We start from the raw sequence: 17,661 nt of genomic DNA on the forward strand, positions 1-17,661 counted from the left end.
CCTCTTCCCTCTGAATGCAATTGACAGCTAGCATGTGCAGTAGCAGCAGTGAAGCGAGCAGGTAATACACAAACACGCTCAGAAAATGTCTGGGATAAGCGATACACGTCCCTTTGCTCAAGTGTTAAAAGCAGGTGGTTAGTTTTGCCTATGTTAGACCTCCTAACTACAATAGTTAACATTAAAAGATGAAAGATTAAGAACCTAGCACTGGTGTATTGTGTAGTGAAAAAATGAGAACAGCCTCTGACGCAGTGTTTTGTGGTGAGTTTGTGGACAGCCGTGCAGTTCAGGCCTTGTTTTTCACATGTGGTGAAAAGTGATTTTGTAAAAACGGCATCTTCTTATTCAGCCACATTGCTCTTGGATTTATGCAGGGACACAAAAAACCTCTTTGCTGTTTATTTTTTAAAGAAGTCAGTCCTGTCTCTGAGAAGCGAACAGCTAACGTGGAGCTGGCTGGCTGTGGCCTGCTGTGCCTCATGGCAGCCATGTCTGGGGGGGCACCTGCCTGCGCCTGCCTGGTGTGGCCTGGCCGGGGACGGTGGAACTGCGGGAGGGACAGCAGAGATGGAGAGGCACAGCCTCAATTAACGGTGATGAAAGTTTTTCAGAACTCAGAGCTTCCTGCAGGGTCGATAGCGTATAGTAAATTAGGCTCTGAATCTTACAACTCTGCCCATCTCCCGCTCACTGCCTCTGCTCCAGCTTTGCGGCCGGGGTTCAGGCACTTTGTCGGGATCCATTGTCATCCCAGATACTTTATACAGTCAGTGAGGACCGCAGGCCTGATTAATTCTCTGAAGAACACTCTCTTCTCCTGTCTGTTCTCTAAAGGGGGATCCTAGGAGCGATGCGGCTGTTAACTGCCTGAAGTCACCTAAATCTTGGTGTGAGTTTCCTCTAAGTGCCTTTATGTAACGAGGATTTTTGTACTCTGAAGTTGGAGCAGGTTTTTAGAGGAAACTGAATGTATCTGTGCTCCAGTGCTCTCAGTCACCATCAGTTAAAGAGTAGGTTTAGGTGTTCTGTAGATGGGTAGCGAAGTGAACCTTGGTCTGGAAGTCTTTGAGAAACGATAATGGTTTAGTCATTAATAGACTACAATGAAGTCATTAAGCCACCAAAGCTATTGAAAGAAAAAGACAAAAGAAAGCCAGCACCTCCCTTCCCCAACTTACAAATGGCCCCAGTTGACTTACAGTTACCAATGCGATATCGTTACGTGCTGAAGCTCTGGTTCAACAGGACAGCTGTTCTTATGAATTTATGTAATTATTTGCTATTTCGGTTTTAAAAATGTGGCCCCTATGACATACAAGTATGGTAGGTAGAACAGAGATTCGTTAGACGTCTGCACATACAGCTTGATGTTAACTGACAGCATAACAGATACAGAAATGCCTTGTACTAACCACGAGTGATTAAGGCATGTAGCTCCTCTACATTTTTAGACTGAATCTTGCTCTCTTTAGTGAATAAACAGGTTTCTTTTGTTTAAGTACTACAGTGAAAAGCAATTATTGTTTTATTTTTCAATAATTCATTTTGAAAACGAGAAGAAAATTCAGAGACTGGTTCTTTCATCTGGTTTATGCATGAGTCAACATTGTCAAACAGCCTGTCTTTGTACCCTGACTAATTTGCTCAGACCGCTGGAAAAATGCCCAGACTTATCTCCTGGGCAAGAAAAGTTTTGCAGCATGAAAGACTTTTAAGATTTATTTTAAACTTGTGAATGTACTTAGGTCCAGATTAAGTAAGGTATTCCTATCCTGCAAAAGACTTAAGAGTATACTGGCATTTGAATGTGTGCTCACAGTTTGTGAATATTAACTAATTAGTTGATGCTGTAAACTCATGAGCATGTAGGAGGGATAACTCAGTTCTGTTAACATCCTTTTCTAATGTACAATTCACGAAGGAAAAACAGTTTCTCCAGCGTACTCTTGTTCTTGACTCTACTCTGTTGGACTTTTGGAGGAGCAGTCACTAAGGGGCCAAAGTCCAGAAGCAGATACATGGGATGGGGTGGGGAGACAAAATCTAATGAGGCTGGATGAGCAATGGAGTAAAACTGGTGGCAGCTACTTGTCTCCAAGGTTCTTGAGTTGAAACCTGGAAAAGAAAATGGATCATTCTGCCACTAAGAGCTGCCATGGAAGAGGAATATGGAGAGTTACGTTAGTACCAGGTGCTGCTCCTAAAAGAAGTGAGACAGTGGTAAATTATAAAATAGTGAGAAAAGAAACTTGACAGTAGCTGGCTGTAACTCTCCTTGCATCTAACACAGGCCTTGGGAGGGAGTATCCCCAGAGGGACTGGTAACGACCTAGTGATTAATTGAATTAGTGGTATTTAATGTCCAACTTCATTAATTCGTAGTCAGGTGATAGAACTGGACAGTTGAATGTGTAAGAATGAAATGTTGGACTAACTTCTTTCAAAGTCTATTTTATATTTAATTATAATGTTCCTTGAAATAAAAAACTCTCGCTTACATAAGAATACAAAGCATTATTGTGATTGTTTTTCCTTTTAAAGGGCAAGGTCCATCATCATAACCAGAACGACCACTTCCCACCTGATGGAATTGGTAAGTATCTCTGCTGTTAATGAAGGAATTCCTCAGAGCTCACGCCGATTTGGCTTCAGCGAAGTTGATACTCAATTTACGTGAAGTTACTGTCTGGTCTGTTCTCCATTTGAAAGCCATTTACTTCTCGTGTGCATTTGGGAAACAGGTTATAGACTGAGGAGATGAGGTTTTTCCAAGGCTGTCCCTTTATAGGTGTTGCGCACATTGATGTTAGAGCCTTAACACAACATTGTTGTTGGCCTTATAAGAATGGCTGTGTTTGAAATTCATGATGTAAAATACTCTACCAGTGTATTTGCACTATGAGTTAGGACATATATTGCATGGGCACTGTTTTATGATGTACTTTGAACTTATGTTGTGCTGTCATATATCCAGATACTACTGATCCTACTTTTGCAAGGTAGCATGCAACAGCGTAATAATTTTGTTATTAATTTGAAAAATCACTAATTTAAAGCCTGTCTTCCCTGCTAAAGAAAGAAGCATGATTCTAGTTTTTGATGCAGTGTTTAACAGCTGCTCTGACTGTCAGCATATTTAATTGGTTTGGGACATTCTTTCATTAATGCAGTTACCAGCTACCTGTTTCTCTATATCTCAACTCGTATTTTCTGCCTCTTCAGATTTTTGAAATAGGATATGGGATTTGATTAATGCTTTCTCTCGGTGTGGCAGACCTATGCTGTTAGAGAGTTGCACACATGCTTTGTAAAGATAGATGCTATTAAGATGAAAAAAGAAAGAAATAGATAGTATTCATATTCTTTTTGTGTATGTAACTTCTTTTATTTGTCTGTATAATCTTTTTTTTTTTCTTTTTTTTTCAGTTCAGCCCAATCCTTCTGTTTTAATTGGAAATCCTATCCGAGCATATACTCCTCCCCCTCCTCCTCTGGGACCTCACCCCAATCTGGGGAAATCTCCGAGTCCTGTTCAAAGGATAGATCCACACACTGGGACAAGTATTCTCTATGTACCTGCTGTCTATGGAGGAAATATGGTCATGTCTGTGCCTTTGCCTGTAAGAAATCATTTTCTGTTTAGACCCCCCTCCCTCCCCAATTATTGTATGTACAAAAATGAACGCCAAAATCAGTAAATATTTTGCGGGCTTTTTCAGCACTTTGCTTCAAATATGCGGGCTTAGCTGGCTCTAGGAGTGGCTGTGCAGAGGACCACCAGAAAATGAGGACTTAACACTGCTCCCACAAATACCTCCAGGCAGCCTAAAAGCAATTTCATGTTCGTGTAATTTGGTGTATTTTCTCAGCTCTAGGTTTAAGCACACCAGTGGGATCTGTCTCATCTGACTTGAGATACCTGCATCTGAATTAATTGCCTAGTCCAGTTCTTAATCATTGGAGAGACATAGGTGATTCAGACAGAGCTTGTTTCTCTTTATTGGCTTCATACAGTTTAAATTACCAGCTTTGGATGTCTGCAGTGCAAGGTGTCTGAAGTGAAGTGATAAGAAAAATAAGCATAATGGGATGTTTTCCCCTTCCAGAACCTCATAGCAAACCAGTTTCCTCTCCAATCCTTTTCCTTAATGGCATTTAAGAACACAATGAAGATCCCTAATCGGGTCTTTTAGGCAACATTTAAGTTTGGAATTTTGCATTACAAATAAAACTCTCTCACCAAAACTTACACAAACTAAAGGAGCAGTTGCTACTTTATTTTTAACCTCCACAGTCCGATATTCCAGCAGGAGAATAGGGCGGGAAGAACCAAGGCAGCAGAAGTGATGTTGTGGATTAACACGTATGTGTTGTACACAACTCCTGAAGACGTGAAGGACAAGGAACCCACACGTGCAGATGTGTTTGACTCCATTCGTAATGCTAAACATTGGCATGTAGTTCATTTGGGTTTTAATAATTATATAAGTCCTCTGTTGGAGTTTAGGTAATGGATGCTCTATAGGGGACTTGCCGTAGAGACTCTAGTTTCAGTTGTAGGTGTTGGATCAGCTGGCAGCTATAGATTGGTTTTCTTTGCGAAGTCAAGGAATTTTCCTTTTTCCTAGCTCACCAGAAATCTGCGTTTGATGGATAAATTTAAATGCAATGAGAAGGCCAGCAGCTGTATCTTTGTCATGCTTGCTCACATTATATTAATATCAAACCAAGATAATTTAAAAAGCTCTGTCTTATTGTTTCAAGGTTAATATATTTTTATGTATTTCCAATCAAAAGAAACATATTAAAAGTAAGTATTTTGAGTGCACCTTCCCTGAGGATGGATTTTTAAAAATAATTAAGTGGGAAGACTGAGGTACTAACGATACTGCTGCATTTGCAAAGAAGCTTGTTGGAGATGATTTGAGATTGTACAGATGCGACAGTAGCCTAAAGCTAAAGTTCAAAGTGCACATTTCAAGGGCAAATACTAATTTAAAAAAAGAATTACATGGAAGTTGTTACACTTAAAACAAGTAGGGACTGCAGTGCAACGTGTTTATGTTCATGTAAGATAAAATGATCTCTTTGCTTTGTTTAAGGTAGTTTCCATATCCAAGGTAAAAACACGAGGAGGTTGTCTGCTGTCATCAGTAAAGGATGCTTTGTCAGCCCGAGTGTTGATGGTTACTTTCCCTGCACTCTCCTCTTATTCATACATTTTCCTCTTTTTAATAAATTCCCTACGGGATGAGATTGAACTAATTTGATACAGAGCTGTCTTCCTTTGCATTCCTTTTAGGAATAAAATTTAAAACGTAAAAATTCCTGACTCTTTTACACGCTTTCAGGAGGTGGATTTTACTGCCAATATTTAGGAAGATGATCTGCAATGCATGCGTCATGTAGCATAGACACTTTGGAGTGGCCCTGTCATTCTTAACATATCGATAGTCTCTTGATTCCGCCAGTAGTCCTCTTACTTCACTAAGCGTCTCGCGGTGCAGAGGTGCGGTGTGCCCGCTCCTTCTGTGTGACGAGATCACAATGCTAGGTGGTAAAAGGATCATACCGAATTCCTCAGGTTAGAGGGTTCTCTCTCTGTTTCCCCGTTAAGACGTAGCCTAATGCCTCTTTTAACTACCAAGAGAAAGGGCTTTTTATTTTCTTGAACTTCACCCACTTCTATTATTTAGAGAAGAGATTAATATAAAGTTTATTAAAATACGTTTTGTCAATCAGTCTTTTCTCTCCGAATTTTTAAACCACTGAGAGAAGAACTGGTTTTGATACAATTTTTTTTTCCCCCAGGGTAGTCCTTCAAAATCTCTGCTCTCTGCCCCTTGCTGCTAAGCCTGCCCGTATTGCTCTCCCTTCCCAGCACCACCGGCAGTTGTGTGTTAGCGTGTCAGGTCATCCAACGCGTGGAAAACTGCTTGTTACTGACCGAATATCAGTGTGCTCGTTACTGTACTTCCTTTAATGTGATTGCATCTTTTTCCCTTTTTTTTTTTTTTTCTTAAATTACGTAGGTACCATGGACGGGGTATCAGGGTAGGTTTGCAGTTGACCCTCGAATCATTACTCATCAAGCAGCTATGGCATATAATATGAACCTGTTACAGGCACATGGGCGTGGGTCTCCTATTCCTTATGGCCTGGGACATCACTCACCAGTTAGCCTAGGACAGCAGCAGCAGCTTCAGCATCAGGACAAGGAGCAACACGAACAAAGTCGAAATGGTTAGTTGTTGAAATTGCATTGCAGATTAATTTTGTTTTGAGGGAGTGTGTACTTTAAATAGGGTATTGCGGAAAGAATTTTCTTCTGTGTCTCTTTTAAGCGACATCGAGGGATCTACAGAGCTGGGGAAATAACCTGTCATTTGCCATTACAGATAGAATAAGTACGATATTGAGAGATTCAGAGGAGAAAGTAAACAAAGTTGGGATGTGTGTGTGTTGTAAAATTGGTCTGTCTCTGTTCTGCAGTCCAGTGGTAACTACTGCTGATGTTATTTGCAATTAAGTTGGAAGAACTACTTAGTGATGATTGATGAACAAAGTGCAGAGTTTAAAGGAGAAGTGTTATCTGGGTAAATTATATTAAATGTCTATGATGCTGTAAGTGCTATACTATTAAGTCTAAATTTTCTGCGTCTTGGGGGGAAAAAAACCCAATAAATAATAATTTTTCTATTGAAACTTATTACCTCTTTTAGGTAAAAGTGAAAACACTGCTGGACCTGAAATCAGTAAAATTCGAACACCTGAGAAGAAACCTCTGGAATCCAAGCAGGTGGGTTTGTCTTGTTTGGGTGTGTGGGTGGGTTTTTTTGTTTGTTTTTTAATATTCTCTCTTTTAATGAATTTATTCGTTACTGACATGTTTTTTGTGTAGGTTTTTTTATGTGATTTTTCAGAGTTTTTCATTTTCTTTTTCTAGGTTGACTTAGAAGCACATTCTCAGAATAGAAGCCCAGAGTCACGTTCTGGCGTTGGTTATCCTAACGCTAAATTTCATCGCAAAGATAATCTTAACCCCAGGCAGCTGAATCTCCATCTCACCCCACCCCACTCCCAGTACGCAGTTCCCAACCGCCACTTCCAGCACCTGTCACAGCTACCAAGGCAGCCATATCCTCTGCAACAGCAGCAAAACCTTTTAAGTCAACAACAAAATCATTTGCCTGAACAACAAAACCAAATGCCACCCCAGCAAAGCCAGGTAGTTCAGCAGCATAACCATTTGAATCAGCAGCCTCCACCACCTTCGCAGCTTTCCCCTGCTTACCCGGCAGGCCCCAGCCAGTCTTTTTTTAATAATCCAATTCCCCACCGACCGCATTCTCCTGCTGTAGATGCTGTGATTTCAGAACAACACCCCCCACCTATGTTACAAGAAGTCAATAATCCTTTGAGGCCTATTGCACAGCACAACCCTGTTCTGCCAACCCACTTGAACAACTTCATTGAAGAGAATCCATCAGGAATGCCCTTAGGGGACACTTTAGGTAGGTGACTTTTCTTCATTTAAATTCAGAGTGTGCAATTATAACTACATTGAAGTGAAAATGAAGGGAGGTATTTACCTTTTCAGGCATATTGCTCTGAATTGGGTCATTGCTGGGTTAGTTTCCATAAGTAATGTCATTGAGCATAATTTGCTGCTTGAGGCATGTTTGAATATTCAGCACTTTATTAGAAGATTCATGTTTATATGATTTTCCATATGATTTAAATAACCAGGTTATACACTGCAATGCAGTTAGTGTATAATAGGGCCTGGAATATACTGTATAAAAAGTATTCTTTTTTTTCTGACGTAAAGATCTTTAAAAAGGGGCATTAGATAAAATTTTTTCTTAAAACTATTTTTATAGATCGCATGCATGGAAATGTAGCTTTGGAAACAATAAGGCAGCAACAACAAGCCAGGTTACAGCAATGGAATGAACATAATGCCTATCTCAGTCAAGGCACTATTCCATATCAACACCATCACCATCCTCATCTACCACATCTTCCTCAGCAACCAATTGGATTGCATCAGCAGCAGCAAGTTAGGGCAAACTGGAAACTTGCCAGTAATACAGAAGATGAAACAGAGGCAACATATTCAAGGTATTTGTTTACTGAGTCATCAGAGCTTGTATAAAACTGAGCAGTGGGCACCTGTCTGTAACATGGTGATCAAGTGCAAGACACTTAAGGTATTGCTTTTCGCTGCTGTTATTATGAAGGGTGAAAGAGTTGGCAGGCTGACTTACAACTATGCTTTTATTATGTGTTATGCTTTCTTCTGTTAGTATATTGGGTAGTAAAGCTGCAGTGGAAAAAATACTTTTATGGAGCTTTTCAGTGCTGTGTTTACGGAATAAGAAACGGATAGAGAGTAACAACCTTGGGTTTATAAAAGAGGTGTCCGAGTGTAGTTAAGGCCTATTTAAGTTGTAAATTCTTCAAATTGAATTGGCAGTCTCAAATTTATGTGCTTGAAAAGAAACAAACCAACCCCCTCCCCAAGCACTGCTCCCCAGTAAAACCTAAACTTTTCTTCCGTTTCAAAAAGCCTTTGCTTTTAAAAGCAGATTAAAAAAAATGCTTATATTTAAGATGGAGCATGAGAGGGGCAAGAAAGGAAGCTGTTGAACATAAACTGAAAAATGGTTCCAGCGGTCATCAGCTTTAATCATGTATATTGTAAAGGCTGGATTTTTAAATTGCCTCTGTTTACTGTCATCTCCCACTATGCTTTATTTTCCATCTGGTTTGTTATAGCCATAGTAAAGCATCCAAATGCCCTCTTATCTGACTCTGGGAAGTGCTGAATTGAATGTTCTTGACCTTTTGAAGAAGTTTGGAAGTATATTGTGCAAGTGAGGGGAATCCCTGGTTGTTCTGGGTTTTTTTGCTTTTTAAGGGGTTAAAATTTCTTTAACTACTTTGTATAATAAAGCAGGAAATCCTTGCCTTAGTTGTCTCTTAAGAGATAACAAAAAATTGATTCTTGTGACTGAAAAGGAAATCTCAAGAGTTATTAAAACTTTGAGATAATTCAGGTAGGTATTTCATCCAGTTAATCCTCTTGTGCCTAATTTCTGATTGCTCACAGTCATATCCTTTGAAGTTAGGGTCAGTAAGCGCGAAGATGAGTATATTTAAATTCAGTGTTTTGCGCTTTGAGTTTTCTCCACCTCAAAAAGAGTGGGATTTCAGGAAAACATTTTTTCTTTTTCTTGATATATTTGTTCTGTCAATACAGGTTCCAGGATTTGCTGAGAGAACTGTCACACCGTGATCAAAGCGAAAGTCGGGACTTAGCTGAAATGCCACCCCCTCAGTCAAGACTGTTGCAATACAGACAAGTTCAGCCCAGAAGCCCACCAGCACTCCCTTCTCCTTCCTGCAACTCTAACCACAGCGGTCACTTTCCTAACTTCGCTGAAAACAACAGAGACATTGAAATACCCAGTAACCCAGCATTTCAGCAGCATTTACCCCAAATATACAATCCCCCTTTCTCGATGCCATCTGAACATATAACCCCATCTCCCTTGAAATACCTGCAGCCTGATGGATCGTGGACTTATGCTAACCTACAGCAGAATCACCTTATGGGGCAGGGCTTTCATTACGGTATACCTCCATTGCCCCATAGGTCGCAACAAAACCCTTTTATACAAATACCGAATCATCAGCATGCAGTCGGTCAGGAGCCATTTCATCCACTCGCATCTCGAGCAGTATCTGCTTCTTCGCTCCACAGCCTAGAAGAGGTAGGCATTTTTCTCTGCGTATGCAATTGTCCTGTCATTTTAATATCAAATTATATTCAAAAGTGGTAATGAATGAAAAATACCTCACATATCAAAAGCTCACACTGGGAATTTCTGTGAGGTAGAAATTTTCTCTACGTCTTCTCTGTTCGCCCTGTGCGTATTCGTGGGTATCATCACTGCAGGTATGACATTTTCTCTACTAAACTGGAGGTCTTGGCTATTTGAATGTTACTCATAGTTTTTTTGCAATCGTTGCTCTGTTATCTGCGTGTCATTTACCTACCCCAGGTGAAAACTCTTGAAATGTCTCTCTGGAAAGTCATCTTGAATCAGCCAGCCAGTTGGCTCAGTCTTAAACCGTGAACACGGTTGAGTTACTTTTCATATGAACTGGAGACCGTAGCAGTGCAGTTGTTTCAACGTGGTACAAAACCTGATTTAATAAATCCCACCTGACCTGAGCTGGTTCTGTGCAAAAGCCATGCTGAGTATTTTGGGGGGAAGTCAGTGCAGAGGTGTCCAGCTGTGCTTTGTGGATCTGGCTCCAGCACAAACCCTGCCACCCCAGAGCTGGCTCTGTCCCTCTTGATCTCTTTTTGTTCTGGGCTCCGAGGGGTGAGTGATGGGATGCAGACTATGCAAGCTCATACAGCCAGGACAGGTCACGTTCTGAACGGGAGTTTTTAATCCCTGTTGGAATCCGGAGCGCTAAGGAGTGTATGATACGTAGACGCGGAGTATGCTGGAGCCAGGTTGTATTCCAGGAATGTCAGACTTAATATTCTTGGATAATCTTGCACTGACTGCATGTAATCCAATATTTGTACTTAAATGGCTCATTCTGGGATGCATTTTTGTCAAGGTTTTTACAGAAGCTGTGGGGGTGTCCCTGCTCGTCACTACATAATACATACTTTGTCTTTTGACTTCTCAAAATATTTTGATTATGTGCCCGAGCACAATAACTAAAATGGCATTCCAGTGCATTTTACAAATTTCTGTCTTACACGGATCCAGAGAGGTTAATGGCGTCCTCAGGCCCAGCTAGAGCTGTAGTAAGGTTTTATAGACATTTAGAAATTCTACGTCTCGGTCCATTAGGACATACCACCTTGTATAAAGTCTAACGCTTCGTGACAACAGTTAATGCGGTCAGTACAGCGGGACATAGGAACAATGACTTTTCAGCATTAATAAACTAATAAATAATCCTATAGAGTTTGTGACAGCTCCTGCTATCTGAAGACAAATAGAGTGAGCCTTTATGTAATTAGTGCAAATTCGTTTTAGTTCTTATTTCTTCTTCCTTTCGAAATGTGTGACAGAAATGCCAAATGCAGTAGAAGTGTTACAAGACAGAGACTTGCTTGTAAAGTTTCCAAGACTGCTAGTTCAGCTGATAGGTAGGACTGAATACACAAAGAAATAAAAATTCACTTTTATGTGTATTTTTAACAGAGATCCCTCGTATAAGACAGGTATCGGGGGGATGTCATGACTTCTGGTATCCTTACTGAACTGTTTTCTCAATCGATATTTAGAGAACTGTTGATTGACTTGATACTTGAAAGCTTTTGCATGTGTTTAGTCAAACCAGATTTGAACTGCATATCAAAGGGAATACGTAGGTTCTTCTGTCTGGTCCTGTACTTGCAAGTGTCCAGAACTTTGGTAACTTCCTCATTACATACCAAATTGCCTGTTAAACTCAATAAAGTATACTTGTTGGGTGTGATTCAGGCAGTAACTTCTGAATTTGTTTTTTTTTTGTTACAGAAGAATATCCTCAAGAGAGTAGGGTGACAGGATATCTAAGTGCTGTTCCCTTGATATATCATAGTAGTGTGGCGGCTGTAATGAGATATTACAGTTTTCTTTCATGCGCTTTTTTTCCCTGTCTGTTTTTTGTGGATGATATAATAATGATATTGGGGCATTGCAAGCAAGTTATTTGATGTTTATTTAGCTATATTTTTGTGACATTTCACTAGGATGTTTACTTTTTCCCTTTACCAAGTACAGATTTACATCTATGACTTTTCTGTTATTTGTGCTCTTGTTAGTCAGTGCAGTGCAGAAGGGAGCCAATACTGTGTTGATTTATAAAAATAAACTGTAACGCAACAGACTTGCTTTGAATCTTAAGAAAGTTTAGAGAGTCCTTAAATCTGAACTCTTGAAGCCAACAGGTTCGTTAATGGAGCTCCTGCCGTCTTCATCTGCATGATCTACAGGGTTTATGGAAGCAAGTAATTTCTGTGGCTTCAGATAAAATTCTGTGCACTATTTCTCCTGAGGGCACACACTCCTCATACGTACACAAAATCCAGTATACAACTGGATCGTGCTTCCCCAAGTCCTGCAATACAAGGCACTCATTTTTCCTTTGGAAACTGAGAGGCATTTTTTCCTCTCTTTATTGTGATTGAACATTTTCTCTTGCTCATTTATGGTGCTGTGCTTCCTTTGCTTCCTTTGTAAATGCTGGGTATCTTCCTCCTCGCTGTTTGATATGTCTCCCACATAGGAGTGAGATATGTAAAGGCTGATAAGAATTAAGGAATCTCAGTTGATGCTCTTTGCACTTCCTTTAAAATTCTGTGTCTGTTTTGTGCGATTAAAATACGTTATCAGTGACTGCAATATACAACATATAACTTGAAATGTATTAGATCTTTTTTCTAAATACAAGGGAATTTTTTTCTTTTTTTTTCCGTAAGACATTGCAGGGAAAGAAGTTGGCTGGAAGAATGATATTTGATACATGTAGTTGAATAAAAGGAGCAAAAGGCCTTTTTTTTGTTTTGTTTTGCTGTTCACAGTATGAACCAAGAGGACCAGGCAGGCCGTTGTACCAAAGACGAATTTCCTCTAGTTCAGTCCAGGCTTGTTCTGAAGAATTAAGCACTCCTCAAGACAGTCTTGGTCAGTGTAAAGAGCTTCAGGACCACAGTAACCAGTCATCTTTCAACTATTCATCACTTGAGTTGTGGGTAAACTCCTCCTCATCTGCCCCGTACCCAAACATTCCATGCAACGGAGCCACCAGAGCAGTTCCACCCCGGGAGCTGTTAGGTACGTACAGACTTGATCTTTGCTTCTCTGCTTCTCTCTGCTCCGGTAAGTAGACTATTTAGGCTGGAGTGAGCAAGTCTGAATGAAAGGATTGGTTGGTTTTTCATTTTTTGTTTGTGTGTTTTTTTTTTTCTTTTCTTTTTTTTTTTTTCCACAGATGTTTCCTGCCATCTCTTCAAATCCCAACTAATTTAAGCACAAGATTTTTGAAGTATTCATTGTTTTAGTAGTTAAAGGTTTTCTTAGAGTAATCCTATTTTCATTTGCAATCTTTTTAACATCCCAGAACATTGCTGATGTCTAAAGAAGAAACTGTTGAGTATTCTCCATCTACAAAAAGCAATACTGCTTCTTAGTCTTGTCACAAAAATTCTAGTAAACCCACGCATACTCTTACGGTGGTTTCAAGCGCAACTGAGTTTGTGCCAGAAGGAGCTAAGGTTACTAACGGGATTTATTTGCAAGATAGATTATCTGTTTCCAGAGTCAGTGATGTTTCTTGTTGATATTACAGTCTGGACGAGGAATGACACAAACTTGAATTACTAATTTCAGTGTATTTCCTTGTAAATTCTGGTACTTCATCAAAGTAATGATGAAGTTTAAACTCTCGCCGTGGAGGAATCACACTGGACCCTGGCGTCCCTGGTGGTAGCAGCAGTGCTGATTGGTTTAGCAGAGAGAAACTCAATTAGCTTTTCAGTGATTAGAAAAAGCTGCAAGTAGAGGGTTGGAGCAGTGCAGCTATTCTTATGTTCTCCATATTTTTAATGTTTGTAAAAAACCAAAATTACCGAGATAGTACAGTTTCTTCTCCATGATTTTGCTTGAAAGGCTTCAATGATAATTAAAAATAGAATTAATAAACATATGAAAACTCTTCCAGTGTATTAAAAACACTTAATAATGTGAAAACTTATTTATAAGTTGGTTTTATTGCCCTTAAAAGATCTAATTGCTTTTGGTCAAATTTATAAACTTAAAACATCTTGTAATTTCATAGTATAGTAATTGTGAAGTAGAAACATGCAGTGTAGACTGAATAGAAGAAAAGCTGTTTGTATCAGTGACAGCGCTCAAGAGTTAAGTTCCTAATGTGCATTTTCATTTCCAAAGTGTGAAAATGTTATTTTACAAAACCATATTTATGGCAGCATCTTTTGTACTTAGTTCAAAGCTTCGAGTTCAGGGCACCTCCTTCAATCTTTTTATATTTTGACTGAAAATGAAGGAGCTGAGTGCAGGACAGTGTGTCATCAGGAGTGGCACCCGTCTCTGCGGTGGCTCTCCGGGCTCGGGCGTTACCTGCCAGGAGCTCAGCACCCTGGCGAGATGACGGTGGGATCAGCTGGTACCACATTTCCTTACGTTATTGTAAAGGTTGAGAGCACCTTTGTGAGTAAAATCCTCAGAGGAAAGGTGTGTGTGTGAAAAGTACCATATCCACACATCTGCTGTCAAATAATAACTCCCAAACGGAAGGGGCAAGTTTTGACTAATATCTGCACTTGCTATGAAAATATTTGTTATTGTAGTTAAGCATGGTTTCTGTTTTGTAAATAAATGTATATGCAACGTTACCCTGCATCTAATAGTTCGTGCAAACAAATCCCCATCTTTATGGGCGCTGTGCTTTTCCGCGTTTACAGCTCGCTGGCCACGATGATCGTATTTAAAGCCCAAATGTGTTTTATAGTGCTAAGGGTTAATGACCAGTAACTTCAGCGTTTCTGGTTACTATTGATTTTTATCCATGAAATAAAACCCCATGAGAATGAGATGCTGTGAACTAGTCCTGTGTATTCGTTGCCTGAGAGTGAGCGATCACGACTCCAGACCGTTCAAGGGCTTGTGTTTCCAGTACAGAAACGGCTGCGGCACAAGGATTGGGTTAAATCCACGTGGATTTATGGAGTGCAGGGAGAGCTGCTGTGAATTGTCTTGTTATATGCAGGCACTTTCCAAAATTGCAATTTGAGAGCTTGATTTGCATTGCTTTTTATGTTGATAGAAAGAAAACGATTTAAGTTCATATTCAAGATGTTTATTTCATATTTTTTCTTCTGTTAGACGCTTCTGCCACATGTAGCTTTCACCTGTGGCCCTGCTTGTCATTACTTGCCTTCTGTTGAGTGCTGTGGTTATTTTGGGGACGTTTTTTTGCTTGTGTTCTGGTTTTCTTTTTTTAATCGTAGCAACCCTAGCAAAACTGTTTTGCTTATGTTCTTTCCATTTTTCTGTTGCCCAGGTCCTAGGCTATTTTAGATAGAACATATACCTGCATTTCAGTGTCGAGTTTCTCTAGCTGTGTAAGAGCAGAATTCTGCAGCCAAAAGTAAGATGCCTCATTAGGATTCAGGAAATTCACTTGAAAGCAGTTTTATACCCATGGTTTAAAGCACCATTTTTTCTGACAGTTACAGGAGTTGTTAAATGTGGAGCAAGAACGTATCAATTAGCAGGAATGCATTCAGACTAAAATATCGATAATGAGTTGGTTGGCATTCAGGACTCTGAATTGCTGTTTGAGAGTGAATTACATACGGTGCTGTAAATTTTAATTTTAGCCTATTAAGCTATAAAGCAAGAAGAGTGAAATACTCTTTGTGCTGTCTCAGTGGATAAAGTGTTTAGAGTATATCCCGTTCTGAAGCAGTTTACCTCCAGCGCTCTGCTAGAGCCGGCTGGGCAGGATCGCAGGTTCGGTGTTAGGAACTCTGTAGGCAGGCGGACGTGGAGAAGACGTTTAATAATGTCAGGCTGCTCGGCATTGCGGACAAGGGTAATGGAAGATCCAATGGTTGGGAGTGAAGCTAGGTAGAATAATAAGAAATCTCCTAGGACCCAGAGTGACTAAATACGGAAAATTGGTGGTGGTGGCTACCAGGAGAGGTGGTTTCAGTGCCCCCTCGGTGCTTGTTTGGGGTTGCTGTAATAGATTTCCTTAGTCGGAGCTCTTCATTTAGACAAAGTCTGGTTCCTCCTTTCGCAGCTCCTCCGAAGACGGTCAAGCCCCCAGAGGAACACCTGAAGGCCGAAAACATCCAGCTCTCCAATTCCTTCAACTACAGCGTGCTCCAACACCTGGGCCAGTTCCCACCTCTCATGCCCAACAAGCAGATCGTGGAGTCCAACAGCACCAGCCAGCAGAACGCGGGGGGGAACAAGCCCGTCATGTCCTACGCAAGTGCTCTGCGGGCTCCGCCAAAGCCCAAACCTCCTCCTGAGCAGACAAAAAAGAATAGCGACCCTTTGTCTTTGTTTCAGGAACTTAGCCTAGGTAGTTCATCAGGTAGCAATGGCTTTTACTCCTATTTTAAATAACCAGATTATTTTTTTTAGAGAGAATTTAATTTTTATTTGTGTCAGTAGATCTAAGGTAGTTGGGGCTTCACCTGTAGTTGCAAATATTCCCTTTGTTTATATTAGTAAATATATCCTCACTTAATTGCTTTGCTGCTAGACTTGCAACTAATTTTTTAATTATATTCCATTATTTTGCATTTTTTTGATGTGGGTCGGTTCTTTTGGAAGCTTTTCTGTAGGAAAACACACACACATTATTTTTTAATTTGTGTAATGTTAATGATATGTTGCGTTAAACTAGCAGCTGAGAGGTTACCTGTACAACTTCAAAAAAAGGAAAAAAAAAAAAAGAAAAAAGGAAAAAAAGAAAAAAAAAAGTTTGTCTAAATTGTATTTAAGAAGATTGTAAGTAGCATTTACATTTATTCAATAACATTAGCATACTATGCTGGGTTTCTGTACCAGAAATGGCCAGTTAATGTAAAAATGTATGTTATTTCTGCTTAAATTCATTTAATTTTTTTTTTTTTTAAATAAAGGTGCAGCATCTTCTAAATACTTTCAGTTTTATCAGCTTTTTTGTGAAGGGATGCTGCATTCTCAGACTTTTATAGTTTTAGATTCTGTATGATGTGGTATTGTATTTTCCATCCACTGTAGGGTAAAGTAAAGGCATTCTTTGCAGACACCTATGCCATTGTTTGGAAACATTCAGATAAAAAGTATTGGTATACTTTAAAAAAAAAAAAAAAAAAAACAAAAAAAACCAAAAAAACCCAAAAAAACCCAAAAAACCCCCAAAAAACCCACAACAATAAAAAAGAAAAAAAAAAAAAAACACAAAAAAACCCTCTACATTTTATTTTTGGACAAGCTAGTAATATAAGCTTGTTTGAAAAGTTAATTTGATAGGTTTTTTAAATGAATCATGAAGCTGAAAATAAATTTTTAGGTATGTTGGTGCTTAGTAGATTTAATAACTATTTTAAAAAAAAATGCGTGAATTTAGTAAAATACTTTTTTGTTTGTTTGTTTAATTTTTTTTTCCACTATGCATGTGTAAATGTTTGTAATCTGGCTTTTTCCTCCCCCCTTCTCCAGTGGTATAAAGAATTGTGCCGCTTTAATTTTTTTTTTTTTCCGGTAAAACTTTTGGTACATTATTTGATGTTTACATTAAAATGTGACATTATACAAGGAAATTCAGATATTTTGCTAACTGTTTTGTTTGAGGAACATCATTAAAGAAGAGATTTAATGTTTGTCAAAGCTGTATCCAAATTAATCTAAATCTTTGGGGGACAAGAATGGTTTCCAGGTTATTTATCTATATGAGTTCTGCTCTAAGTTCTTCACAAACCTGGCCCTTCAGGAATACAAACTGAAAAAAAAATACGGTTATGGGATATTTAAAAATTAAAGTAAAAAGTGTGACTGAAAACTCAGAAGATAAACTTTGTCGGTAAAGATTTCTGGTCTCGCAGGCTGTTCGTGC

General features: G+C 39.3%; 1 protein-coding gene across 4 annotated transcripts in view; it reads left to right on the top strand.

Moving 5' to 3' along the window:
- Positions 1–17,428, top strand: part of HELZ (helicase with zinc finger) — a 90,266-nt gene extending 72,838 nt beyond the window's left edge. For all 4 annotated transcript variants that reach the window (XM_063351929.1, XM_063351930.1, XM_063351931.1 and 1 more), the window contains 9 exons: positions 2,545–2,596; positions 3,430–3,623; positions 6,036–6,246; positions 6,726–6,802; positions 6,950–7,517; positions 7,887–8,127; positions 9,269–9,782; positions 12,608–12,860; positions 15,853–17,428. In XM_063351929.1, the coding sequence (XP_063207999.1) occupies positions 2,545–2,596; positions 3,430–3,623; positions 6,036–6,246; positions 6,726–6,802; positions 6,950–7,517; positions 7,887–8,127; positions 9,269–9,782; positions 12,608–12,860; positions 15,853–16,184 (2,442 nt within the window). In that variant the 3' untranslated portion in view covers positions 16,185–17,428. The remainder of the gene's footprint in view (positions 1–2,544; positions 2,597–3,429; positions 3,624–6,035; positions 6,247–6,725; positions 6,803–6,949; positions 7,518–7,886; positions 8,128–9,268; positions 9,783–12,607; positions 12,861–15,852) is intronic.
- Positions 17,429–17,661: the final 233 nt, after the last annotated feature.

This window comes from Chroicocephalus ridibundus, chromosome 14, assembly GCF_963924245.1.
Source record: "Chroicocephalus ridibundus chromosome 14, bChrRid1.1, whole genome shotgun sequence".
Taxonomy (NCBI): domain Eukaryota; kingdom Metazoa; phylum Chordata; class Aves; order Charadriiformes; family Laridae; genus Chroicocephalus; species Chroicocephalus ridibundus.